Consider the following 26,961-nt stretch of genomic DNA (forward strand, 5'->3'; position numbering starts at 1 on the left):
GTCTGGACTTTAGAAACATGTAGAAATGTTTGTTGTCCTGTTACTGAGAGCAGCATTAAAATTATGTTTCTATTGTAGTGACACTTTAAACTGGTTCCACTGCAGATCACAGAAACACTGTTAGTGGAAGCTGTTTTTAGCTGAGCTGTGTCCTTAATCCAAACTGAAGTGAACAGTTTGCTGCAGAGCAGGAAGCATCTTCATGACAAACTCGTGTTACACTTTAACAGCTCCATGTTTCTTCTTCTACTTGTTTTAACTGAAAACGTTGACTTCCTGTCTCACTACAGTGAATAACTGCTCTTCTTTAATCATTTGTTTGATGCTGATTTTATACATTCATTTAGATTTAATCAGTTCAAAAATGTTTCCATGACATTCATCATTATTTTCCAAATGTCCCACTGACTGCAGCAATAAATAATAAATCAAAGGCTTCACAGTCTGTGGGCCCACTGTGGGTCCTGAATTATTTCCATGAAAAAACCTTTAAAGTCTCTGATAGAAGTTCTACAAGTGAGTCCTCTTGTTCTCACATGTCTGAGCTCCTCACTGAACTTCAGCTTCAGACCAACAAGTCCAAACCTGCTACACTGACAGACAGGAAGGAGTCAGGGCTCCACCTCTGACGGAGAGGGAAGCAGATTTTCACAATAAGAGCACATGTTCCAAGAGGACTTTGATGTATTGTGAGCTGTTGAAGGATGGGATGGACTAATGTTACAACCATTTTAAATTCAAACACTTTCATTTGCCTGAATATCAAACATCATCACTTACACACTGAGTCACAGTCAGCTGTAAGGATGGGTATTGATAAGATTTTCACGATTCCGATTCCATTTTCGATTCTGTTTAACGATTCAATTCTTTATCGATTCTCTTATCGATTCTTTTTAAAAAAGGAGAACACTAAGGTCGATTAGCTTAGAACTTAGTTTTATATCTTCTCTTTGAAAAAGATAGAAATTTAGGAGTAACATGGCCTTACAAACCCAGCAGTGAGATCTTAAGAGATCCAGCCTACGGCTCTTCAATGTGGTGTCACAGGGTCCCCGGGGAAAAAAATTGTAAATGTAAAATAATAAAATAAATATTCTTCTGTCGCAATAACAAAGTATAACATAAATTATTCTGTAGCAATTACACAAGAATATCCAGTAATGTCCCTGCCTACAATTAAACACATTCACTTACCGAAAATCATCTGCTGTGGCAAATGGGTGCAAGCCTTTGACCACAAACTGAGTCTCTGCTCGGTGACATTCGTCTATCCTGGTCTGAAAGGAGACGCTGCCGGTGGACTGCAGCGAGAACTGCCAGCATCTGAGCCAGACTCTGTCTGTCTCTGCTGGGTTGAGATTCACGAGTCCGGAATTAAAAACACGACATTCATTTAAGGTCATCGCGTGTTTTGTGAGCAAATGCTTTTGCATATTCGTAGTGTTTCCTCCCTTAAATGAAGTATCTACTTTGCAAGTATTGCAAGTTGCCCCGTTGTCATCCGTTCTTGTAAAGTATAACCAAACTTTTGAGCATTTGAGCCGCCGTGTTTCCTGCCAGGTAAATGACGCTCCGCAACGTGGTGACGTCATTCGGGGCGACTGGAATCGATAAGGGAATCGTTTGCAAAAATGGCAAACAATCCCAAGGAATTGAAACAGTGGGAACCGGTTCTCAACAAGAACCGGTTTTCGATACCCATCCCTAGTCAGCTGACTGCTCCTGTAGATGGAGGACAGACGTTTATTATCAGTGAAGACAGCAAAGTTCATAAAGACACAGATGAGGGAGTTTGGTGTGGAAGAACACCTTTGGGATGAAGCAGAGTGAAGGAAAAATAAACATAATAACAGGCTCATAATGATGATGTTATATTTGGAATAAGTGCACATCTAAAGGGCACAAACAGTGCAGCTGTGAACTCTCTCTGCTGTGACTCCATCGTCTAAAGACACTGTGGATGTGACACAGAGAGGAAGCTGAGCTTTTCTTCCTGCTCTTTCTCTCGCTTCACTTTCCTGTTAAACTTTGGAAGCACAAATCAAAGACAGTCAGAGGAACTCAGCAGACCAGCTGCTGCTCCATCTACAGGTGGAGACACCACCCACGTGTCTGTAGGAGAACCAGAGTCACAAAGTAACAGAGTGAAGAGCAGCAGGTGAAGCACAGAGGACACAAGAAGGAAGGAAAGAAGGAAACAAGGTCCATCTGTGTCCTTTCAAACAAGCATCAAGGTTTCATAGCTAATGAGCATAAAGCTGTGACCTGGAACCAGCTGGAAACACACAGTTCATACAGAAGTGATTTGATCACCATACATATCAGGAAATCAGTCATTCAGTCTTCATGGATCCACACTGATGACATGCACAGTTACTTCCTGGTGTCACTGGTGTGTCGGGTTCCTGGTGTTCGCCCAGTGTTTGCACTTGTTTCATGTTTATTCACCTGTTCACATTTCCTGCTGTCATGTTTGCTTCCTGTGTGTTATTAGTTCTGTTCAGCTGTGTGTCCCTGATCATCATCATCAGCCAGAGTGTTTAAACCCTCAGTGTCTCTCTGCTCAGCGTCATTGTTGATGTTAATGTGCTCGACTCTGCACGTGTGTTCGCTTCAGTCCTTTCAGCTCAGCCAGTCATCCTGTGTTTGAGATGATAAACAGCAGCCTTCACCTCCCTGTGAGTCCTTTCCTCACCCACACAGCAACCACTGACATGATGGGACCACCTGCTTTGGGAACTGTTCCCAGTCGGGCTTGCAAAGCGGCAGCTCTGCTTGGAAGTGTTTCCAGAAGCTGGAGGCCAACAGGAGCTGATTCAAAGCTGCACAGAGCCCATTTACATGCAGCCTAAGTTATGTTTGTGTTGTTATAACTGCCACATGTCCCCACATCACATGCAGCCAATCATAAAGTTACTCAGAATAGAGCCTCAAGGATTTTACATTTGCACCATTTCATTCTTGTGATAGTTAAACTGAGTTATTAGGATAAAATCCTTTTCAAAGTAGCCAAATAAACCTGCCATAGAAACAGGCTGTCTGACTGTGTCAGCTGAGTTATTAGTTACAACTCACCCAGCTGTTTCATTGGCTGTGCTCTTACATGTGACCTTGGCTACATTTTTGCTGAGTCGGAGTTTTCTATCAGATTTCTCCACCCTGAGGTCAGAGGTCAGCTCTGTCTCACACTCAGTACAAACCACCAGCATCACTCAGTCTGCAAGCGTCACATTAGTCGACTGGCAGTGACGGTTGTGCCGATGCAGTGGATTTACCACATGTGAGCTTACTGCAGTATGTTGACACAGATGTGCCTTCAGATCCAGCTGAGCCTGTCTGTGATCAGCACAGCCACCACGAGCAGCCCTCTAACATCACACCTCAGCCCGTGGAATATTCACCTGTTAGTGCTGAGCTGGATCACTAAACTGTTGTCCTACAGACAACTCTGCAAACACATCTGTACATCCTGTCACACATCATTTGCACCTTTGGGTGAACTTTAGCAAAGGTCACGTAACGTATTAAAAAACACAAACAGCCGATTGAAAAGCCTGGCTGAGTGATAACACAGAGAGGTTTCAATATGTACACAAGGATCTCCACACAATAACAGCTCCATAAGGTAACTCCCATTCCCAGCAACACACCCACTGTGTTTAAGGTGGACTGGGTAAAGAGTAAGAACAGACAAACAGATGAAGGTGAACGAATGCTCAAACATGTGAGATAAAGGCTCTGTACTTGTGCTGGTAGATGTCTCGGTCTGGGCTGATGTGGTTCTGATGTCCAGGTCGTCCCATAGACAGCCGTGCAGGACCGCGTGCCTCATCACTCCAATCCTGTTTGTAATCTACGAGGAAACCAAGAAGGCTCACTGCTCTGTGGAAGCAAATATGTTTTTGAAAGGTGTTGTGATTTCCTCAAACTACCAGTCTTTACATCTTGTACAAGCTCATCACACATTATCAGGAAATGATGCTTTTTTCTTCTTTGAAAGCTGTGATGCTGCTTGGAGACATAAGTACAAAAGTAACGTGTTCAGCAGCTGCAGCTCAGAGCTGGAAGTACAAGTGTGGCAACATGTGGCCAGAGTGGTGACAGAGCTGAACACTAACCTCTGTTATGGTGGATAAATAATGCAGCTGCATTATTAAGGCTCCTCATGGCTGCACAATACATGCATCAGCAAAGGACAAGAATCCCAACTAGGAGTAGAGCCCAACCCGAATACGGTATTCAGAAAAGCACGAATAACCTGTTTTTTATGAATACTTATTTCGAGCAAATACCTATTAAATATTTGTATTCGGGAACAAGAAAAACTTTATATCAAAAAGCTGAGTTTCCTTATGAGACCGCAGTGCATGACGGGATGAGTGAGTGACACAGGCTGCTGCACACAGCTGAGCGATAACTGGGGTCCAGAGGCAGTTTAACTTTAGTAACAAAAACTTTAGTGAAACTTTGAGCAGGAAGGAAACACCCAGAGAGGCGTTAAAGACACTCAGAAGCATCAAAAAGTCCGTGTTGCATTCAGGTGGAACTTTCACAAATTCACAAATCTTCAACCAGCTCCTTAGTTGATTTATTTCTGCTGGTTTTCCTGTTTGAAACACAAACGTCTTTTATCACTTTGTTGTTCTTCTTCATGCAGCATTTTAATATTTCAGCACTAAACTGATGTTTCTTCAAAGCTAATTTCAACCTGTTGAAGTCATGAATGAAAGTGCAGACTGAGAGTGGATCACATCATGTCTAAGGTGTGTCATGTGACATGTTCAGTATTGTCACACACGTCTAGATTGTCCCTGATATCATAACTGTTCAAACACTGATGATTATATTTGAAGAATTATTCCTGATGGCAGCAAAGTTTGAATGGAGCTCTCTGTCTGTGCTGATTTGTCGCCCTCTGGAGGTCAAAGCACAAACTGCATGATGTCACTGTAACCACCACAGTGACAGGAAGTGTTTTTAAATGACTGAAACACTGAAATGATGCTCAGACGTGTTAAACGCTGCTGCTGTGCTACATTTGTCATTTCCTGCTTTCACTACCATCCATGTCAAAGCGCTGAAGTCATCTGATCACTTTAATGCAGTAAAACAGGAGCTGACGTCACTGATCACATGACTCTGAGGGATGTTTTGAGCACCTTGCTGAATCTGAGCCATGAAGATTTAAGGCTCAGCTCTGAAGGCAAAGCAGGTCTGAGCCTGTGTTAGCAAGCTGTACCTAACAAAGTGGCAGCAAGGACTCAGTCAGTAATGATCAGGGCCAGCAGGGGGCAGCACACAGAGGTGAGGCGCTGTCAGAGAAGCAGGCTGACATCAGGCTGGTCATATTCCATCATCTATACCTGAAATAATAAACAAGCACACAGCCAGAGGTTCTGTTTCGCTGCAGGGTCTCTTTGTTCTTCACATACGTGTTGAGCCGAGTGTAAATCCTGAGGCTGAGCGGCCTTTGTACACACACACTTCTAAGCAGGGCAAAGCTGTCAGCACAAACAAGAAGTGAAGAAAAATCCAGGCAGCCGGCCTGTGTCTGTCCAACCAGTCAGAGAGCTCTTTACATGCCAAGTTAATGTCAAGGCTAGTTTGCATTGCAGCAGGATTTTTAACATAAAGTTGCAAATCCAGCTGCTAATCCAAATGTTAATCCCTGAGCTAATCTGTGATCAACAGGAAAGGGATTGAAATGAGGAGTGGATTCGCCACTTTAAAAAACTTTTTAAAAATTATTTTTTTAACATGGAATTCAAAAATGAATGTACAAATTTACTCTACAATTCATGATTTAAGCACAGAATTCTTTATTTCGATGCGCCTGGTTCTTGTGGTCCCCCATAAATTTCATATATACAACATTGTTTTTAATGAGCAGCTTCAGGTTTTGATCCTGTTCTTCTTCACTTAGACAACATCATCTTCACATTTTGATGTTTTACAATGACAAAAGATCAGAAACAATTACCGAGTCTGCATGAAAATATAGATGTACAACTTGTAGACTTGTGTCACTTCTATGTTTGGAACGTGACAGAGTCTGAGTTAGAAATCTGTGGCTCATGACTGATTGTTCTAGTACGGATCTAAAAGCCCAACATAAAGCAATAACAGATCAAAATATTACATAATACATAACATACATAAATAATCTATATACTTCATGTCAATGATCTGTGTGTGTGCTGGTTGAAGGCCTGACATCAGTATCACGTCACCTGTGAGCAGCGAGCAGAGAACAGGTGAGTGTTTATATTAATAACCTCCACAGATGTTGGCAGATTATGATCAGATTATGAGCTGGAACATTTCTAAATGATGATTCAAGTCCCTTCATCATGAATCTGAGCCTCAAATATAGAAAAAATTACTTTTATCATTTCATCTTCATCTTTACCCTAAAATATCTACAAACATGTCTAACACAGGCAGCATTTATCATCATTGAAAGCTTCAGGTGAACATTCCATCCAGCTGTTGTCGATGGCGCAGGCGTACTGCTCCTGAAGATACTTCCTGTCAAATTTTGGTCCAGTAGAGCGATCTCTGAGACAACCAGAGAAGTGAAGAGTGGCTTTAAACCTGGAGGAGAGGAGCACCAGGGACAGAGCCAAGGTCACCACAGAGAACGGGACGCTTTCATATTCCCGTCCTGGGAGGATGAACGGGATGACGATGCGGTTCCTTCCTGGTGGGCCGTGTTTAGCTGAGAGAGACTCAAAGTATTCATCATCATCTCTAAGAGGGCTAACCATGATGTTTGGGACCATCTGTGCTCCAGCTTTCTTCAGTGAGTTCCAGTGATCTGGCAGGTTCACAGGTCGATGTTTGTCATCAGGAATGGTACAGCTTTCTTTATCTTCACAGGAAAAAACTCTGTGCTGAGGCCTCAGTTTTCCTGTAGCGATACCGTACGCTAAACCAGAAGTGATGCAGTTCCAGGGAGAATACAGGAGCACGTCAGTGATGGTGGGCAGAGGCAGGTAACAGCTGGCTGGGATCATGAAGTCTCTGATTTCTCCATGAGCCATAAAGGTGATGTGAACATCATCGCTGTGGTTCTTCTTCTCCTCCTCATCAATGTGTTTCTTCAGGAAGTCAAACATGTCTGTGAGTTTGCTGAAGGCGTCAGACTCTGAGTTTTTTCTCAGCCACTGCAGGACGACTTCATCTGTGCAGCTTCTCATTGCCAGCTTTGTCAGTCTTTGCCTTTCATCACAGCTGCTCAGTCTGTCTGCTCTGCAGTGTGTAAATAACCTCTGAAACAATTTGCTGAAACAGGAATTATAGAAAAAACATTTTAAGCACAGCAAATATTTAATCTGTCCACAGATCCTGAAACAAAACACAGAGAAAATCTTCTCGTTTCATTTCACTCCTTGCTTCCAGACTTACTGCAGTTCCTCGTTTCTGTCCATCTCCTCAGAAGAAGTTTGACTGTCTTTAACGTTGTCCTTCAGGTGCTTCCTGTGGTCAATAATCGACAGCATGTGGGTCAGATCTCAGGTACATGAATACAGACTCTTATCTTCGGTATTTTGAAAAGCTTGCAGTAAAAACTGATCAGAGTTCAGTTAAAGATTATTTCGTTGCTGGGAAACAAACACTCTTTGCACACCTGTGTCCTCAAACTGAAGGAAGAAGAACGTTCATGCATCATAGACGTCGTTTATTTGTCTGATTTAAACCTGAATAAAATCCTAACAACAACTAGCTGCTGTTTGTATCCATGCTTCGTGCTTGGTTGGTTAACTGTTGATGACATTTACACCATAGTGTTCAGTTATGGAGCAGCCTGCTCATCAGGTGGACAAACTAACAAAAGAACATTTCAGAAAGACAAAAGCGTCCGCTTACCTGCTCCAAAACGTCCACTCTGACCCCGTGCAGCCTGTGGAACAGAACAGAATAGAGCTGTAGTCGTGGCACGCCACCATGCTGCAGGTCTCTGATTGGCTGACTAAACGAGCTGTATGGTATGAAAGTACCTGGACAGACACCAAATGAAAGTAAAACCTGAGCGGGGATTCCCCAAATGTGAAAACAAAAGTAACAACATGACTCAGAGTTTCAGGACAAAGAGCTCAGCAGGAGCTGCGGTCACATTCATGAACACGAAGTCGGGCCTCTACACCAACGTGACCGTACGGATTACATCTGCCCATCACGGGCGGATTTAATAGCCCTTCCCACAGCCACAGGTGTCAGTGGCTCCACCTTTGTGATGAACCCACACCTGTTTGCTGCATCTTACTTCTGTTTCATGTGGTTCTTTGTTTTCTGCTTTGGCTGCGAGAAACAGATTTTTGTTATAAAACTTTACATACAGATGCTGCTATAAGTGTGTTTACAACCTCTCTCTCCCACAGCGTGTCTGTGTCCTGTCTTCCTCACCCAACCGCCAGCTGGTTGCGGCAGATGGCCCCGCCCCTCCCTGAGTCTTCCTGTTAAAGGGAGTTTTTCCTTCCCACTGTCTCCAAAGGTCTTGCTCATAGGGGGTCATATGATTGTTGGGTTTTCTCTGCATGTATTATTATTATTGTAGGGTCTACCTTACAGTATAAATCACCTCTTGTGATTTGATGCTGTAGAAATAAAATTAAATTACATCTTTATTCTTTCTCTTCTTTTATCATTTAAAAATAATTAAAACAAAGATGACGCAGTCAGCCATGTTCCCCACGTCCTGTTTTATTAGGAGCAATAAAAAAGTTGAGGCGTCGCCCTGAAGCCTGACCTTTGTTCATTTGTTAGTGAGCTCACTAAAAGCTGACAGAGACAAACTCTGATTGTGTTTGTGCTGCTCACACTTTACTGGAACACACTCAGCTGTGAGCTGTGCTCAGATTTAGTGTTAGCAACAGAAAATATTGGAGAAAATCAGTGAGTGAAACAACACGACTGACATGACAGCAGGAAGAAGTGAGGCCTTAAAGACGGAGCTAACAGATCATCACTGGGATGAAGTGTGTGCTGACGTTCCTGATCAGGCACACAGTGTCTCTGAAATCCATCCTTAGAATCACATCATAAACTCTGTCCTGTTAGGAAATGTTGCTTAAAGATGAGGAGAAAGAAAAGCTGTGGATGACTAAAGGTCTGCAGACGACACGCAGGAAGAAAAATCCACTTTAGAAGCAGTTTTTACTGCAGAGAAGCAGAGACAGTGAAGGCAGCAGGATCCCTCCTTCATCAATGTTCACCAATATCAGAGAAATAATCTGTGAAACTATGTGATTCCTGTGTGAGTCCTTCTCCACAAAGAGTGGCCTCAACATGGCGCCTGTGTTCAGCTTGGCCTCTGTTGCTCCTCCATGTGTTTGTGGACTGTTTCCTTTTATTGTTTCTTATCTTATCATCTCAGCTCTGATATAGCCTGATGGTGTATTTGCTACTCGTATTTACAGTTCACATACTTTGTTGAATATCAAAGTATGTATGGAAAAAACTTTTGACAGCTGGCAGAGCTACCACCAAGGTTTCCCTCCGCCGTTTGTTTGCCCTCCGCCTTCTCCAGACTACCTGTACCTGTTCTTGGCTCCAAGCAAAAGCCCAGGAGCAAGACAAGCTGAAGAAGATCGTCTAGAAGGGGCTGTAGGTCTGGTGTTCAGGCCAAAAGCAAATGCGCCCGACAGAGGGGATTTCTTCGGCTCCATGGTGGAGAACGTCTCCGGTATTTGGTACCGGTCCCCCTACAGGACACGGATAATGCTGATCTGCTACCACCTACCCAACTGTGCATTAGGGCCTAACAGAAAATTTACCTGGACCGGCAACATATCTCGAGATACCGGAGAATGAATGTATTCACCTTAATGAGCTCTGTCTGGTCGGCTGTCACTTCATCGGGACTCCGCGTTTGGACCGTCATGGTGGTGGATTTGCCACTGTTTTCCGGGACAATTTCTCCTGCAGAGCTTTGGACTCTGAGACTTTCCTTCCTTTGAATCACAACTTCTTAAGGTCCGTTCATCAAATATACTGTGTTTTACCGCCCTCCCGGACCTGCTGGTGTTTTTTATCCAGGATTTCACAAACTTTTTATGCTCTATTATTAAACTGGAGAAAGTGATTCTCTTGGCTCTCGGTGAAGGCGGTCGCACTTTTTCTCCTCTCCTCCTTCCCCTTATCTTCCCTGCTTAGCCTCTTGTGTCCTGTCTTGTCTCGTGTGCATTACTTTTCCCTCGAACACTCTCTCACTGTCATTCTCTAAAACCTAAAAGAGAATTATGGATTTGATCAACTGGTCTCTGAATGCTATTGACACCCTTTAACAAGAAGTCTGGGCTCGGGAGAGCCCAAGTGCCCTGGAGGGACTTTCCCTGCCGGATACACAATGGACGGGTGGCAGACCTTGAGGATCTTGTGCCTGGCGGGACTGTCAATCGAGGACGCTGAAGATATCTACCTATTCGGAACCATGATAACAGGGTTCTTGCTGATCGGAGCTGGCTTGGCCCTGACTTATCGGAGAAATAAGAGAGCGCAACCGGCTTTTCAAACCCCCCCAAGGCTGCCCGCTGGAATTGAAGCGATGGGACGAGGCGCAACCTCTCACACCGAACGCAGCATGGTTAACACCTTGGAGATGCTTACAGCTGCCGTGAAGACTCAAACTAACACCACTGAGCGTATGATGGGATACATCAGAGAGAGGCCTGCTCAAAATGACACCCTTGAGCGAAAGTTGGATCACATCGCAGAACGGCTCACTGCAGCTGTGGGGTCTCAGAATCAAAAGAATGACAACACCACGGAACAGAAGTTTGATACCATCATGAGGAGGCTCGCAGCGCTCCAACGGGAGATCGAGAGACCAGCGTCAGAGTGCTAAATTCGGAGCTGCTTGCATAAAGGAGAAATCAACAATATTCAACATATGGACACCACGGCGCCAGCTGCTCAGGCCCAAGGCTGGAGCCGACCAAAACAATTCCCTGATAACGACTGTGTGATGACTATTCTTCCCATCCCATGCAAGGCCACCTGGGTTGGCTGGCAGACTGTTTACTTTGCCTGATAGGGCGAAGGACACTGGCTCAGCTGGACTCTGGACACGCACACACATACACTTACACTGATAAGCACGCACTCATCCCCCTCCCTTCCAAACGCCTTCGATGCTTGTTTCCTGCGGGGGAGGACGGCGGGTCTGCGTGCCGCGCTGAAATGGTAGCGCTGTGCAGGACGACTGCTGTGTTCCTTCGGATTACCCCCCACCCCCCTACCCAACCCCTGTGGCTTGTCATGTGCTCTGATGTTGTGATGTGGACATTTATGTGCTCTCTGTGCAGAGGAGTTTTTTTGTTTCCTGTTCTCATGCTGTCCTCCCATAGGTGCCCAGCGTGAGAAGAGGTCTCTTTTTTTCTCTTGTACTTTTCCCATTGTTGTGTAATTTTTCAGTGTTTTCTCTGCAACGCTGCCGATCTCCGACTGTATTCCCATGTGATGTTTTCGTTGTGTGTGTAAGTCGGGGGGGGGGGGGGGGGGGGGTCCTATTCCTCTGCGGGGCAACCTGCATATGGCCAATAAAGCATTCATTCAATTCAATTCAATTCAATTCTTGATGATCGGCAATTTCAACCTGCATTTGGATGACCTTGGCTTTAGCATGGCCTCTGACTTTTCCATTTCAGACTCTTTTAAGCATGTCTCTGGTCCCACTCACGTTCAAGGCCACACCTTGGACCTCGTGTTTTCTCTTGGCTTAGACATAACTGATCTCTGTGTTAAGGATGTACAGGTGAGTGACCATTCTTGTGTTATTTTTAACCTCAGCTTCCCTCAGGATACACCACCATCCAATCTCTTGTTCAATAAGCGGTTCATAAATCAGGATGTTTCCCTGAAGTTTTCTGATTTATTAGATCCTCATGTGATCAGAGGCTGCACTGATGCTGAAGTTGCTACACAGTGTTTAATAATCATTGTTTGGAGATATTAAATTCAGTGGCACCTTTAAAAACTTTCATGGCTTCCCCAAAAAGAGCTCATCCGTGGATAAATGATGACATAACGTAAGTCAAAAGACTCTGTAGGAAAGCAGAACACCTTTGGAAATTAACTAAACTTGAAGTTCACAGGGTCAGCCTTAGAGAACTTTGGGTTTCTCTGCACGAAAACCTTTGACCTCTGTCCTTTATATCTGAGAGTGATGACTTTCTAAACTTCTTTGTGGATAAAGTTAATAATGTCCGTATGAGCATTGGTGCTCATGCGACCAGTCCGACAGTCTCGGTCGTTGTGTCCTTGGGCAAGACACTTCACCCGTTGCCTTCTGGTGGTGGTCAGAGGGCCTGGTGGCGCCAGCGTCCGGCAGCCTCGCCTCTGTCAGTGCGCCCCAGGGTGGCTGTGGCTACAATGTAGCTGCCATCACCAGTGTGTGAATGTGTGTGTGAATGGGTGGATGACTTAATGTGTGTAAAGCACTTTGGGGTCCTTAGGGACTAAGTAAAGCGTTATACAAATACAGGCCATTTACAACCAGCAGATGATGGAGGATCTTTGTCCCTCCAGTCAAGTTCAGAGATGCTGAAGAACTCTGAAGCATTTTTGGAGCAGTGTGGAGGCCCAGCACTTTATTAAGACATGATCATTGTCTGAAATTTCATGTCTCATTAATCTGGAGATTTCCCTTTTATCTCTGCTCCTGACTGTAATTAAGAAGACATGTCACTTTGTTTCAAAAGCAGCTGCAGACAGCAGAGGGCAGTGCTGCTCTGTAAATCCAACCGAAAACGAGCTTAAAGAGTGCGTCTCAATTCAGGGGATGCATCTTTCGGACGTCGCATTTGAAGGCCGATTGTCGCTACCCGATCCGTACCGGAAACCTGATCCATATCACGCATGCACAAATCTTAGTCTTTGCCAGCATCGCAACATTTAATATACTGAATGACACGGTTAGTGCCCAGTTAGCTCCTAGCATTTCAGAATCAGAATCAGAATCAGAATACTTTATTGATCCCTGGGGGAAATTATTTTTTGTTACAGTGCTCCATTTTAAACCAACATAAACCAACATTAAGACAAGACAGACAATACGCTAACTAAGAATAGTACAATATAGTACAAGTCACTCATTAATAAATAGCTGGAAAAGGCAGAGTTTCTTGACAACTCTGCCTTCTTTTTGACTCCCCGGGACATTTAAACAATAGGTACCTCCGTATACAAACCAATTCATGCTTCTTCTCAACGGAGAGTTTCCCCTGATTGAACAACAGCGCCGTAAAATAGGAAGAAAAGTTAAACATGCATACACAAACACAAATTGTAATGATGCAAGTTCAGTTTACAATAGGGCTCATTTGCTCCGTCAGCAAGTGGCGGTGTCCTCGTACACCGGGGAGTAAACCGCCATTAAACGAAAAAGGAGAAGAAGAGAACATCTGCACATAATAATAATAATAACAATAATAATGTCTGTGAAGGTTCTCAGTAATAATAATGAAATGCATTTATATAGTTCTTTTTGAGACCTTCAAAACACTGTACAATTCCACTATTCATTCACTCAATGCAAGCTAGAGTTGTAGCCACAGCTGCCCTAAGAGCAGACTGACAAAAGCTAGGCTGTCATATCGCACCATCGGCCATCACCAGTAGGTGAAGTGTCTTGCCCAAGGACACAACGACCGAGACTGTCAGTGCCAGGGCTCGAACGGGCAACCTTCCGATTACAAGAAAAACTGCCAACTCTTGAGCCACAATCACCCCGCAGGTACGAATCTAGACCTGATCCATAACAATCTTTTTTATTTTTGTTTTTGTATACATTATGTTAAAATTATTTATTATTGCAAACATTTTAACACATACCTAATATTGGTAACATCTTAATTTTAGCCAAAAATCCGTCCGTCATTTGCCCGAATTTGAAGGATGGGTGAGTGTATTCTTCGTAGCCCAACCTATTCCAGAATTCAGAGCGTGGCGGTGGTTGTAGATAATTTGTTTTGAAAAAAACAGTGAAAAACGGCTGAAGCGGGACAGCTAAAGAGTAAACTTTTAAAAGTAAGTACTGAATATTATGTTACTTATTTATGTGCAAATGTACCTAAATATCATACCTTTCCGAGTTACTTCAGCTTTATATTCCATCACGGACCCTCGGATCAGCTGACCAGCTGTTGGTTGTCCCAAAATCTAGGCTAAAACATAGAGGCGAATGAGCCTTTTCAATTATGGCCCCCAAACGCTGCCTTTAAATATTAGACAGGCATCTTCATTTCCTGTTTTTAAGTTGCTTTTGAAAACAAACCTTTTTTCGATAGCGTTCAGACTGGTGTGAGTTGATACGTTTATTATGTGTATTATTAGTGAGTGTCAGTGGTTTTATTAGTTTTACCTTTTTGTTTCTGCACAGCACTTTGGGCAAACCTTCTGTTTTTAAATGTGCTATATAAATACATTGGATTTGAAATGTTTAACCTCGTAGGACCTGGCATCCACGTATGTGGACATCACATTTTGGGTTGTCTAGACCAAAATACAAAATTTTGCTCTACTAGAACCTGATATTCACTTACAAGGACACCGCCACTGTAAAATTTTATATTTTTGTAAAATTAAAAATTCATGTCCTCATATGTGGATCTCATTATTCTCAGAAACACAAATCATGTAAAATAAAAAATCTGGTAATTCTTTCTTTTTACATTTATCAGGTCCCAGTCAGCCCAAATAGCAAAGAGAAATTAAAATACCTGCCATAAAAGAGTTTGGGTCATAGTGCATTAATAATGAAGAACAAACAAAACAGGAACCAAAACCTTGCTCAGACAATACAAAATTCAGAGGCACATACAAAACGACACGGTTCCTCCAAGGCTGCAGCCCCTGAATTGGGATACAGCCCATGTTTAGTCCCTTGGCAGGTCAGATGACTCAGTCCAACATATAAAGACACACAAAAATGTCCAGAGAAGCAAAGACAAATCCAAACAATCCATCATCCTGAGTCAAAGTGATCACAGGTCTGCTTTGTTGGAGATGAGCCGTCAAAGTGGAACATGTGGACTGTTCCTTAATACTACCACTGTAGGCCACGCCCCTCTGGTCATGTGTTCATGTGGTTTGTAGGACGCTCCTCTTCCTCAGAGGATCCACCTGTGCTTCCTCTCCTCTCTCCTCCACCTGTTACAGTGAGGGAACGTCCTCCATGATGGAGGAGCTGCTGGAAAGTGCTGAGAGTTTCCTCCAGAGTGAGACCTCTGTCACAGTTCAGAGGATCTACGGCAGCAGAGACCTTCATGGACACTAAAAGTCTCAAACACACAACAACAACATCACACTGACTCCACTCTGACATCACTGATCAATAATCAAAGAACACACAGATCAAACTGATTGATCAGCCATCAGAGGAGTCGGATCAATGGAGCTGCTTCTGTTCCTGATGTCCCCTGTTTGATCCTGGACCTGAACTCTCCCTGCAGAGGAGACACAAGACAGTCAGAGACACACACACACACACACACACACACACACACACACACACACACACACACACACACACACACAAACCTTTGACTTTAAGCTGCACAGTTTTCCCTCTGATCCAGATGTTCTTCCTGTAGACGCCACATCTGTATTCTCCACTGTCTCTCTCTGTGGGCTGTTTCAGGGTCAGACTGAGGTCTCCAGTTTTCAGCAGGTCTTCATTTATTGCCGTTCGGTCTCTGTAATCCTGGTGCTGTTCTTCAGGCTGGTCAGAGCCGTTCTCATACACGAGAAGCTTGTGGTATGAACTCACCTCCCACCACTCCACTTTAGCATCTCCAGGCAGGTTTTGTGTGGTTCTGAAGGGCAGCTGGACAGACTCCGCCCCCTCCTCCACCTCCACCTGACACACTGAGAGGACAACAAACACAACATGAGCTGTACAAAGTGTGATTGGTGTTCAGAGCAGCATCATGTGACTCTTGTTCTGCACTAAATGAAGCGATGGAGTGGCGCCTCCTTCAGGCAGAGAAACAGCTCATGGAGAGAAATAATTATTAGAGCAAAAACAAGAGTGGAGCTGCAAATAAGGCCGAGAGGAACGCTGCAGAAAACTGTTCATGTGTGAATTCATCACTTCATAGATTTCTTTGAGCACTAAAATCAGAGCTGCTTCTATTTCTAATATGACAGCTGTACATTAGAGCTGCAACACTTTAAATGTGAGCCATAAAAACATGATGCTCTACAAGTGCATTCAGCTCTGACACTGTCACATCATGAAGGAGACGTGGAAATCACTTTGTTACACAAATCAAAGTCAAATCAGTTCTATTGATGGAATATTGTGTGATCAATAGACTGATCAGTTTCTAATCTGTCATCGATCAGCTGGAAATCCAGCATGTCAAACAGACAGGCAGCAGATTAGGACCAAACACAAACACATGGAGACTTTTTCTTCACAGCAGTTGCAGGTAAACTGCAGCAACAATGAGACTCAGATGTTTTAGCGAGCAAAGCGGCTGATGTGGAGTGAAGCCACGTTAATGACAACGTGTACAACCATTGGAGATGTGAGCAGGACAGACGGAACAACTGACGGACAAAGTGTCTTTAAATTGTGTTGATAGGCCACGTAAAAGCAGAGTTATGATAAAAATATATGCAATGTTTGTTTGTTTTTCCTGAATAATATTGTTGTTTATTCACTGTGGGAAGAAACGTTAAAAACTGTGTTTTATATGGAAAGCACTCTAAAGCACTCCGCCTGTGAGCAAAAACAAAACCAAAAAAACCCCCACCCTTTCTATCGGTGGAAAAATGTACCACGTCGACCAATCAAACAATGATATGGCAACGTGGCATTTAGCTGATTAGGAAGGGGGAAGTTTTAGGAGTGACAGCGGTGTTTTGAGGTGTGAGAGATTTGTGGCGTTTAGTGTAAATCTTGTGTAGTTAAAGTGTAGTGTAGTCAATAGTCTTGTTGTGTGAGGCAGAGGTTTATATAAAGAAGAAAAAGAAATTTGTGCTTTCAAAATTGGAGTTCAAGTTATTTTTACTTCCAATAGTGTTAACATGCTACACAGGTCATGTAAAAGTTGGGCTAAAGCACTTAATTAAAAGTTATCTAACATAAATGTAAATGCTGTAATTTGATTATTTTAATAAACCATGTAACTTGGATGGATTCAATGCTGGCGTGACCACAGTGCACACGTCTAAATGGTAAATGGCCTGTATTTGTATAGCGCTTTACTAGTCCTTAAGGACCCCAAAGTGCTTTACACACATTAAGTCATCCACACATTCACACACTGGTGATGGCAGCTACATTGTAGCCACAGCCACCCTGGGGCGCACTGACAGAGGCGAGGCTGCCGGACACTGGCCCTCTGACCACCACCAGTAGGCATCGGGTGAAGTGTCTTGCCCAAGGACACAACGACCGGGACTGTCCAAGCCGGGGCTCGAACCGGCAACCTTCCGATTACAAGGCGAACTCTTCATCCAGCCACAAAGACCCCATGGGCTCCTCTGGATCATCACACTCAGCATTTTCACAATAAAAGCCTGATATTTATGGCTGCTCCACCCTGACATGTAGTAACATCCAAATGACAGGATCAAAGTGTTTGAATGATCTCAGCAGCTTTAAAACTATTGATATTTATACATTTACATTGATTTGGACTAAACTAACAAAACGTTTGATCATTTCAACTCCATTTTAACAGTTTTCTAAGTCTATTCATTTAAACCCACAGTTTTATGAATAGACTGACATTTTTGGATTTTAGATAAAAAGGAAATCAGAGAATTAATTTTATTTGAATGAACTGAAAATAGGCTGAAACTAAAAGCTTTTAGAGAATAAACGCCCACATGACCTCGGATCTTTGCCCTGTATCTATAGCACTGACCTCTGACTTTCAGCTCCACCTTTCTCTTCAGCAGGACGTTTCCCTCCCTGCTGTAGACGGTGCAGGTGTAGGTGTAGTTGTCCCTCTCTGTGGGGTGTTTCAGGGTCAGACTGAGGTCTCCAGTTTTCAGCAGGTCTTCATTCATCTTCGTTCGGTCTCTGTAAACCTGGTGCTGTTCTTCATGCTGGTCAGGGTCGTTCTCATACACGTGGACCTTTGTGTATGAACTGATCTTCCACTCCACTTTAGCGTCTTCAGGCAGGTGAAGTGTGGTGTTGAAGGGCAGCTGGACAGACTCCACCCCTGAATCCACCTCCACCTGGGGGACTGAGAGGACAACAAAGCACAACATGAGCTTGGATGGAGACATTTGTGTTGACTCTAACAGGCTGAATGCTGCTGCTTCACTGGGAGCTCACTGTTAGATAGAAAGTGGTCAGTGTGAAGAGGAGACGCAGCAGAAAGATGAAGACTGACAGGAAGAAAGCAGTGAACAGACTGTTGGAGCTGCTGTTAGTGGGACAGGACTTTATTCAGTCTCTGAGGACCAGATTTGACTTGATGAAGCAGAGAAACACAGTCTGAGTGTTTCTGTCACACTCACTTCATCACACAGCTCAGTTTGACAACATGTGGAAGAATTTGATAGAAGCCTTCCTTTAGTAAAAGCACCAAGAAAACACCATGAAAACACCTCACTATCAATTCAATTCAATTCAATTTTATTTATATAGCGCCAAATCACAACAAAAGTCGCCTCACGGCGCTTCATAGATGCAGAGAAAAACCCAACAATCATATGACCCCCTATGAGCAAGCACTTTGGCGACAGTGGGAAGGAAAAACTCCCTTTTAACAGGAAGAAACCTCCGGCAGAACCAGGCTCAGGGAGGGGCGGGGCCATCTGCTGCGACCGGTTGGGGTGAGAGAAGGAAGACAAGATAAAGACATGCTGTGAAAGAGAGACAGAGATTAATGACAGATATGATTCAATGCAGAGAGGTCTGTTAACACATAGTGAGTGAGAAAGGTGACTGGAAAGGAAAAACTCAGTGCATCATGGGAATCCCCGTCAGCCTACGTCTATTGCAGCATAACTAAGGGAGGATTCAGGGTCACCTGGTCCAGCCCTAACTATATGCTTTAGCAAAAAGGAAAGTTTTAAGCCTAATCTTAAAAGTAGAGATAGTGTCTGTCTCCTTAATCCAAACTGGAAGCTGGTTCCACAGAAGAGGGGCCTGAAAACTGAAGGCTCTCCCTCCCATTCTACTTTTAAATACTCTAGGAACAACAAGTAGGCCTGCAGAGCGAGAGCGAAGTGCTCTAATAGGGTGATATGGTACTACAAGGTCATTAAGATAAGATGGGGCCTGATTATTTAAGACCTTGTATGTGAGGAGCAGGATTTTGAATTCAATTCTGGATTTAACAGGAAGCCAATGAAGGGAAGCCAATACAGGAGAAATATGCTCTCTCTTTCTAGTCCCTGTCAGGACTCTTGCTGCAGCATTTTGGATTAGCTGAAGGCTTTTCAGTGAGTTTTTTGGACATCCTGATAATAATGAATTACAGTCGTCCAGCCTGGAAGTAATAAATGCATGAACTAGTTTTTCAGCATCACTCTGAGACAGGATATTTCTAATTTTAGAGATGTTGCGCAAATGGAAGAAAGCAGTCTTACATATTTGTTTAATATGTGCGTTGAAGGACATGTCCTGGTCAAAAATGACTCCAAGGTTCCTCACAGCGTTACTGGAGGCCAAGGTAATGCCATCCAGAGTAAGAATCTGGTTAGATACCATATTTCTAAGCTTTTCAGGGCCGAGTACAATAACCTCAGTTTGATCTGAATTAAGAAGCAGAAAGTTAGCGGCCATCCAGGTCTTTATGTCTTTAAGACATTCCTGCAGTTTAACTAATTGGTGTGTGTCATCTGGCTTCATGGACAGATAGAGCTGGGTGTCATCTGCATAGCAGTGAAAATGTATGCTATGTCTTCTAATGATACTGCCTAAGGGAAGCATGTATAACTACACTACACTACACACAAAACTGCAGTACTGGCAAATTGTACATAAAGTATGAAAAGTCAAAGTACTTATTGTGCAGAAAAATGTTCCCATCAGTGTCTGTGGATCAATATTACTGCTGCACATGTTTAAGGCTGAGCTCATTTCAAATCCTTTCTATTGTGTTGAATCTGCAGTAATGCATCATATTCTATAAAATCATATGTTTGTAGTGGCTGTCCTGTGAGGACCACGTCTCTCTAAACAAACAGCTGTTAATGAGCTCACAAACACAGGCCTACAGCTGGATTTGAAAAAGTCCATTCAATAGAAAATCAACAGTCACAGCTGGATTCAAAGGCATGAGCTCTGCCCCACATCGCAAAATTGGGATAGCCCAGATCTGGCCCACACAAGGTGCACATGGCCCACATATCGCAAAGAATGACGGCCTTTTGGTGGCCCAGATCTGGTTTGCCAGATGTCAGCCTAATGTGTCCTTTAATCAAGCCATGTAATAACAACATGTGACTGAAAATGCAAAAGTAACATGACAAAACTCCTTTCAGACAGTGAATGACTGACTCTTATATACCACTTTTCTAGTCTCTCGGATTACTCAAAGTTCTTTGTACAACATGCCACAATAACCCAACCACACTCTTTCTCTAAACTGAGTGCTTCCTAACTACATCCATACACATTTACACTCTTGGCATGCAGACTAGAGGAGCCACGGAACGAACCACTAACCTTCCGATCAGTACGTGATTTGCTCTACCTCCTGAGCGACAGCCTCCCAGTGGTAAACATGAGTGAACCGTCTCTAGGTTTTGGATAAAGTGTACACTCACAAACCTGTCAAACCTTCATTTGAAATGTTGGCTACCATAGCAGTATAGTATTGCAACATGGCATTTGCATCTTCTGACTAAAATAGGAAAAAAGGAACATAAATAGAGCCATTATTGCCAGACCTGGCCCACGTCTGGTTGACATACACCCTGCCATGACACCAGTCCATCAGAAGTGCCAGCTTGATTCCGAATCCAGGGAAGACCTGTTTTCTATGGGCCTGGGCCACATAAACCAAACCACAATCAAGCCAGATATAGCATGCCAGATCTGGATAACATACGTCTTATCGTGCCAGAAGTCAGCCAGCAGTGCTGACTTTATACCAGACCTCCATGCTATGTGGGGTGTGAAGCGGTTACCTGTCAGTATCTACAGGGGGATTCAAACTGCTGCTTTTCAAATGCAGAGCAACAAACTGTTTGAACTGATCCAACTTTATTCACACAGACAAAGATTTGTGCATCAGCTGCTGTTTGCTGCTATAGATATAATCCAGCTGATGTGGAGAACTACATGTGACACTGTGATGCAGCCATGAATCTGACTGATTTCTTTCCATTTTCAAAGGTTAAAGTCCTTAAAAAGCTCAGAAATAAAGAGAAAGGTTGGTTAAAGCAAAGAGAGGCACTGGCAGCCTTTAAGACACTAAACAAGAGAAACAGATCAGAGAACATCAGACTGAATAAGTGGAATAAAGTGAAACAGAGAACTAACGCTCCCTAAGAATGGAGCTGTCAGAGGAAGAGAGCAGCAAACTGAAAGTCTCTGTTAGCTGCAGAGCTCTGAAACTTCACACAGCTTTGGATGATAACATGGAGAAAGGATGTGGAGATGTTCACACTTCTGCTAGAAATCATCTTCTAGTTATTGTGACTCAGATATGACTGATTATAGATGAGGACCAAAGAAGGTTTTTACTGAGATTTGAGCTGACTTAGCTTAGCCTGTGTTTTAGCCACATGCTAAACAAACACATGTTCAGAAACTAGAAGATGTTACCTTTCAGATGAAGTCTCACACATGAACTTTGCTCCTACAGTTCATCTGCTGAAGCTTTTACATTTGGGAGGAAATTAAATAAAAACCAAAACAGCCACAAACATCAGACATGCTAACACTGTGACATTATTGGATGGAGCCACTGAGACTGAACCACCATCATGAGTCTGACCTTTTGACCTTTGACCTGGATCTACAGCACTGACCTCTGACAGTGAGCACCACTTTTTTCTTCAGCAGGATGTTTCCATCCCTGCTGTAGACAGTGCAGGTGTAGGTGTCTTCATCTGTGGGGTATTTCAGGGTCAGACTGAGGTCTCCAGGTAAGGTTCTCTTCATCTTTGCTAGGCCTTGATAATTCTTGTCCTGTTCTTCAAGCTGGTCAGAGCCATTCTTATACACGTGGACCTTCCTGTTGTTTGTGTCCTTCCACTCCACTTTAGCATCTTTAGGCAAGCAAACTGTGGTTTTGCAGATAAGCTGGACAGACTCCACCCTTGAATCCACCTCCACCTTGTATACTGAGAGGACAGCAGTACAACATGAGTTAATAGTTAATATTGATCTTCTCATAGCCTCCTCACAGTAAACCTATTCCTGTGCTTCAACTTAATTCAGCATTCGATTCCATGGTAAAATTGTCATTGCCAAGCAGATGATAGATAGATTTAGTGACGATGAAAGATGACACCAATCAGTTATTTAAACTAGAGGCTTTTCCTAAAGGCAGGTCTGAATGAACCGATTTTCTCCTAATACCTCCAGACAAAGCTGATGGTATTGTAATTGACTTTAAAAACCTCAGGAACATGGTGATTGATTAACCATCTGCATTATCGGTGGTGTGGTAGGAGACACTCACCTGACATGAAATACTGTCGGAAATAAAATAAAAGACCTCCAGAAACCACAAGAAGAACCAGGAGAACCAGGAGAACTTTGGCCCAGGATGGAAACCATTCTGTGGAGAAACACAAGGAACAACATGACCTCCACCTTGCTACCCTCCGCGAATCGCTGCCTTATCGTGGTGCAGGGATTTGTGTGTCTCAGGGATCCCAGGGGCTATTTGTCCGGGGGTGTTTGACCCCTAGCAGGGTCTCCCATGGGAAGTTCCTGGGTTAGGGACCAGTTGAAGAGATATTCAGAAGCCCTTTATGAGGAAACTATTGAGGCAATAGTTAAACTAGCCTAAGATAGGGTTACCAGGGCCCCACCTTGGAGCCAGGACCGGGGAGGGTGTCCAAGGGCGAGCGTCTGCCCATGCCCCCTTCTCAGGCTGTGCCCGGTTGGACCCCATGGAGGTCCAGCCTGAAGAGGGGACATGGGCCCATCCTCCTGCGGGCCACTACCAACAGGAGGCGTTGTAGGGGTTGGTTGCATTGTGTGTCATGTGGCAGCCAGAAACAGAGGCCCTGGTGGACTGATCTCCGGCTACCAAGACTGACAATTGGGACATGGAATGTCACCTTTCTGGTGGGGCATGATTGGGAGGAACGGGCTCCCTGATCTGAACCAGAGTGGTGCTCTTTTATTGGACTTCTGTGCAAACCACAGTTTAGCCAGTGCGAACACCATGCTCTAGGCTGCAGGTTGATGAACCTGCAGCCTGCAGTAATCATATCAGCAGACCTGCAGTCATATGTTTTAGACACTCAGGTAAAGAGAGGGGCTGAGCTGTCAACTTTTCACCACCTAGTGGTGAGTTGGATCAGGTGACGGGGCAGGACACTGGACAGACGCAGCACGCCCAAACGTATAGTGAGGGTGCGCTCGGAACACCTAGCAGAGGACCCAGTCTGCAACACCTACAACCCACACTTCCGGCAGAACTTCAACAGCATTCGGAGTCCGAATGGACCATATTTCAGCACCTCCATTGCTGAAGCTGCTGCACTGAGCTGCGGCCTCAAGGTGGTTGGTGCCTGTTGTCGTGGTAACCCCCAAACCAAATGGTGGACACCAGAGGTGATGGGAGCCACCAGGCTGAAGAAGAAGTTTTTTTGAATTTTTATGAAGGGGACCGGAGGTGTCTTCCAACCATTGCTACTGGCCATTCGATCCCTATACAACCGTTACAGGAGCTTGGTCTATATAGCTGGCAATAAGTTGGACTCGTTTTTGGTGGATGATGGCAGCTCCGCCAGGGCTGCCCTTTGTCACCGATTCTGTTCATAATTTTTATGGACAGAATTTCTAGGTGTAGCCAAGTGGCGTAAAGCTTTGACTTAGGTGGTCTCAGAATGTCATCTCTGCTTTTCGCAGATGATGTGGTTCTGTTGGCTTCGTTGGGTGATGGCCTCCAGCTTGTACTGGAACGGTACACAGCCGAGTGTGAAGCGGAGGAGGATCAGCACCTCCAAATCTGAGGCCATGGTCCTCAGCCAGAAAAGTGTGGAGAGCCCACTCCAGGTCAGGGACGAGTTCCTGCCCCAAGTGTTAAGTGTCTCGGGCCTTGTTCACGAGTGACGGGAGAAGAGATCAACAGACAGATTGGTGCTGCGGCTGCAGTGATGTGGACGCTGAATGAATGGATGGATGGACAACGTGACCTTTGACTTCTGACTGAATGAAATTCATACATTTAATGAATAGGGCTATACTTCAGTCAAAGACTCAACTGCTTTTATTCTGACAGTGTTAAAATAATAAAGCTTTATCTAAGTGATGTCAGATGAATCTACAGCAGGTGTTTGTTGCTGACCTTTGACCTCCAACTGTACATCTGTCACTGTCCTTTGTCCTCCTGTCCTCTTGTCTCTGACGGAGCAGGTGTAGGTGGCACTGTCAGACAGTTGGAGGCTAGTCAGGGTCAGGCTGAGGTCTCCAGTTTCCAGAGCGTCAGTCTTCATGGATGTTCGGCCACTGTAAAGCTGGTTTTGATCTTTCAGTTCGTCTCCTTGAAGCTGATGCTGGTGGACGGTGGGAGGACTGAGGTCGGAGCGACTCCACACCACGGAGGGGTCAGTCAGATCAAAAGTGTCAAACTCACAGGGCAGGATAAACGAGTCCCCCTCATACATCTCCACAGCATCTGAGGCATGCTGGGAAACTGAGGACACACAGACAGAGACTCCATGTGTCACTTTGAAGTTAAAGATCAAGCTGCTGCACTTCAACACATTAAAGAGAGAGAGATGAAAGAAAAGCTGATGATGAGAGCAGAGAGAGGAAGGTGTACTTACCGTGCAGGAGGATCACAAACACCACAAACATCTTCATGTTCCTGTCAAACTCAGAGACTCTTTAAAAGCCCTTCAGGACATCAGCTCACAGCAGCTTCACTTTCCTCTGCTGATCATCTACTGACACTCTCACACTGCTTCACTGTCACAGCTCAGAGTTCAGCTTCACACTTTGTTAAAGCACATCTGTGGAATGAAGTCCGGCCGGCCACAGATCACTTCTGAGGAAAGAGGAGGACGTTCAGCCTCCTCGTAGTGTGACTGCTCCAGGTTCACAGCGACACACAGAAAGCTCTACACTCACATGACCGTCATTTACAACCAGCAACTTTATGAATCGAGCACAATAAAACTGAAACTTGAAGCTTTGGTGCTTCACTGAGTTTATGTTAGCATGGATGCTACACACTGCACACACCAACATGAAGCTTCACTCTGTGCTGTACATCAGTGTTTGTGGGGATTAATGTGTTGATTTCAGCCTGAGCCAGAACCTTTTTATGACACGTCACAGACTCCTGTGAGTTTTTGTGGAAACACTAAACACACCTTTGACCTCCACCAACACAAACAGCTGCACTAAGAAACAAACAGCGCCTGATATATATGGATGTGATTAATCTGAGAGACCATTATTGTTTCAAAGACCAACAAAACTCAGTGAAACTGTGTGTTTGCACAAAGGCTGAAATGTACATGTGTGTTATTATTTCAGATTCTTGCACTGAGCTCTAAATCTGTCATTAAAGTGTTCACATGTAAACCAGGCTGTTTGTATCACTGCACACTTTACTCAGAAACACATGCAGACACGTTCTTCTGCAAATGAAAGAAGGAAACAGAAGTGGTGCTTTATGTTTATCTCAGCTCTACAATCAGGAACGACTTAGCAATAAAGGACAAAGGATCCCAGCAGGAAGAAGAAATGATTAACTACACATGAAATCAAACACTGTGAACTCTGAACTCTGGACTTCAGATCAGAAACAGATGAAGGTTTTATGACAGAAATGAAACTGTGGCGGGGTGTGGTCAGGGGAAGAGGACGAACCAAAACGACATACACAATCACGCCTCACCAACTGTTAATAAAAGTGACCTGATACCTGATACCTGACACCTATTGAACCCGGTTCTTTTATTCTTCTAACTCTTAAAACTTACATTTTAACTACTGATTTTATCTATTGTTCTGATTTTATCTGTTTTGATTTTTTTTTTTTTACATACTGTTTTGTTTGTTTGTTTGTTATTTAATTAGTTTGTTTGTTTGCTTGTTTTAATCAATTTTAAATCATGCTTTTTATTTGTTTTTGTTTCTAATGTCTCTGTAAAGCACTTTGAACCACCTTGTTGTTGAATTGTGCTATACAAATAAATTTGCCTTGCCTTGCCCTAACTGGACAGAGAAGACGCGACTCAGTGTGGTCAAAGCTTTTCAATCATTCTTTTTATTTATTCATTTCCGGAAAAGGAGATGTGCACGCTGCTAAGCATCTGCAGATCTGAAGCATTACAGGCCAGATGTGTATAATATAGTCTGCTCCCTCCTCGGAACCATAGGTAGATATCTTCAGCACTCAGGCTCACCCAAGCCCAAACTTCTCGTTGAGAAATGGGTGTCAAATGCATTTAGGGACCAGTTGATCCAATCCATAATTCCTCTTTTAGGTTTTAGAGAACAGACTGTGAGAGACAAGTGACTGACAAGGACATAAGCAGGGAAGATGAGGGAGAGGAGAAAAAGTGCGTCCGCCTCCTCCGAGAGCCAAAGCTAACTGTTCATGAGTCCAACAGCAAAGGGAAAGATACTGTTCTTACTGTTCTGGTGCGAATGGACCGGAGCCTCCTGCCTGAGGGGAGCAGGTCAAACAGACTGTGTCCAGGGTGAGAAGGGTCAGCTGAGATCCGAGCTGCACGCCTCAGTGTCCTGGAGGTGTACAGGTCCTGCAGAGATGGGAGTCTGCAGCCAAACACCTTCTCAGCAGAGCGCACAACACGCTGCAGTCTTTGTTTGTCCCTGATAGT

General features: G+C 44.0%; 3 protein-coding genes across 8 annotated transcripts in view; all 3 read right to left on the minus strand.

The window, feature by feature from the left end:
• Positions 1 to 26,961, minus strand: part of LOC147333651 (uncharacterized) — a 157,108-nt gene that overhangs the window by 89,117 nt on the left and 41,030 nt on the right. The window contains exons 1-8 of one of the 6 annotated variants that reach the window (XM_086268444.1): positions 24,934 to 25,132; positions 24,453 to 24,800; positions 24,293 to 24,309; positions 23,402 to 23,420; positions 22,611 to 22,685; positions 21,955 to 22,269; positions 17,883 to 18,209; positions 15,544 to 15,870 (exon numbers count right to left, since the gene is read on the minus strand). In XM_086268444.1, coding sequence (XP_086124570.1) covers positions 15,544 to 15,870; positions 17,883 to 18,209; positions 21,955 to 22,269; positions 22,611 to 22,685; positions 23,402 to 23,420; positions 24,293 to 24,309; positions 24,453 to 24,800; positions 24,934 to 24,970 — 1,465 coding nt within the window. In that variant the 5' untranslated portion in view covers positions 24,971 to 25,132. Of the gene's footprint in view, positions 1 to 15,357; positions 15,450 to 15,543; positions 15,871 to 17,882; positions 18,210 to 21,954; positions 22,270 to 22,610; positions 22,718 to 23,401; positions 23,421 to 24,292; positions 24,310 to 24,440; positions 24,801 to 24,933; positions 25,133 to 26,961 lie in introns of those variants that run through there. The other 5 variants (XM_086268470.1, XM_086268450.1, XM_086268460.1 and 2 more) reach the window with 5 other exon arrangements.
• The window catches only part of LOC147333652 (NACHT, LRR and PYD domains-containing protein 3-like), a 131,052-nt gene that overhangs the window by 85,159 nt on the left and 18,932 nt on the right, over positions 1 to 26,961 (minus strand). The gene's annotated exons all lie outside the window — the stretch shown is intronic.
• Positions 5,845 to 7,505, minus strand: LOC147333655 (uncharacterized). The gene is made up of 2 exons (XM_086269192.1): positions 7,411 to 7,505; positions 5,845 to 7,287 (listed from the first exon to the last, which is right to left on the minus strand). Exons 1-2 carry the CDS (start codon positions 7,503 to 7,505, stop codon positions 6,435 to 6,437), a joined length of 948 nt encoding a protein of 315 aa, XP_086125318.1. The 3' UTR covers positions 5,845 to 6,434.

This window comes from Aulonocara sp. 'chitande type north' Nkhata Bay, linkage group LG3, assembly GCF_057382095.1.
Source record: "Aulonocara sp. 'chitande type north' Nkhata Bay isolate Kocher_YH1m ecotype deep benthic linkage group LG3, A_spYH_male_GT1.1, whole genome shotgun sequence".
NCBI lineage: Eukaryota > Metazoa > Chordata > Actinopteri > Cichliformes > Cichlidae > Aulonocara > Aulonocara sp. 'chitande type north' Nkhata Bay.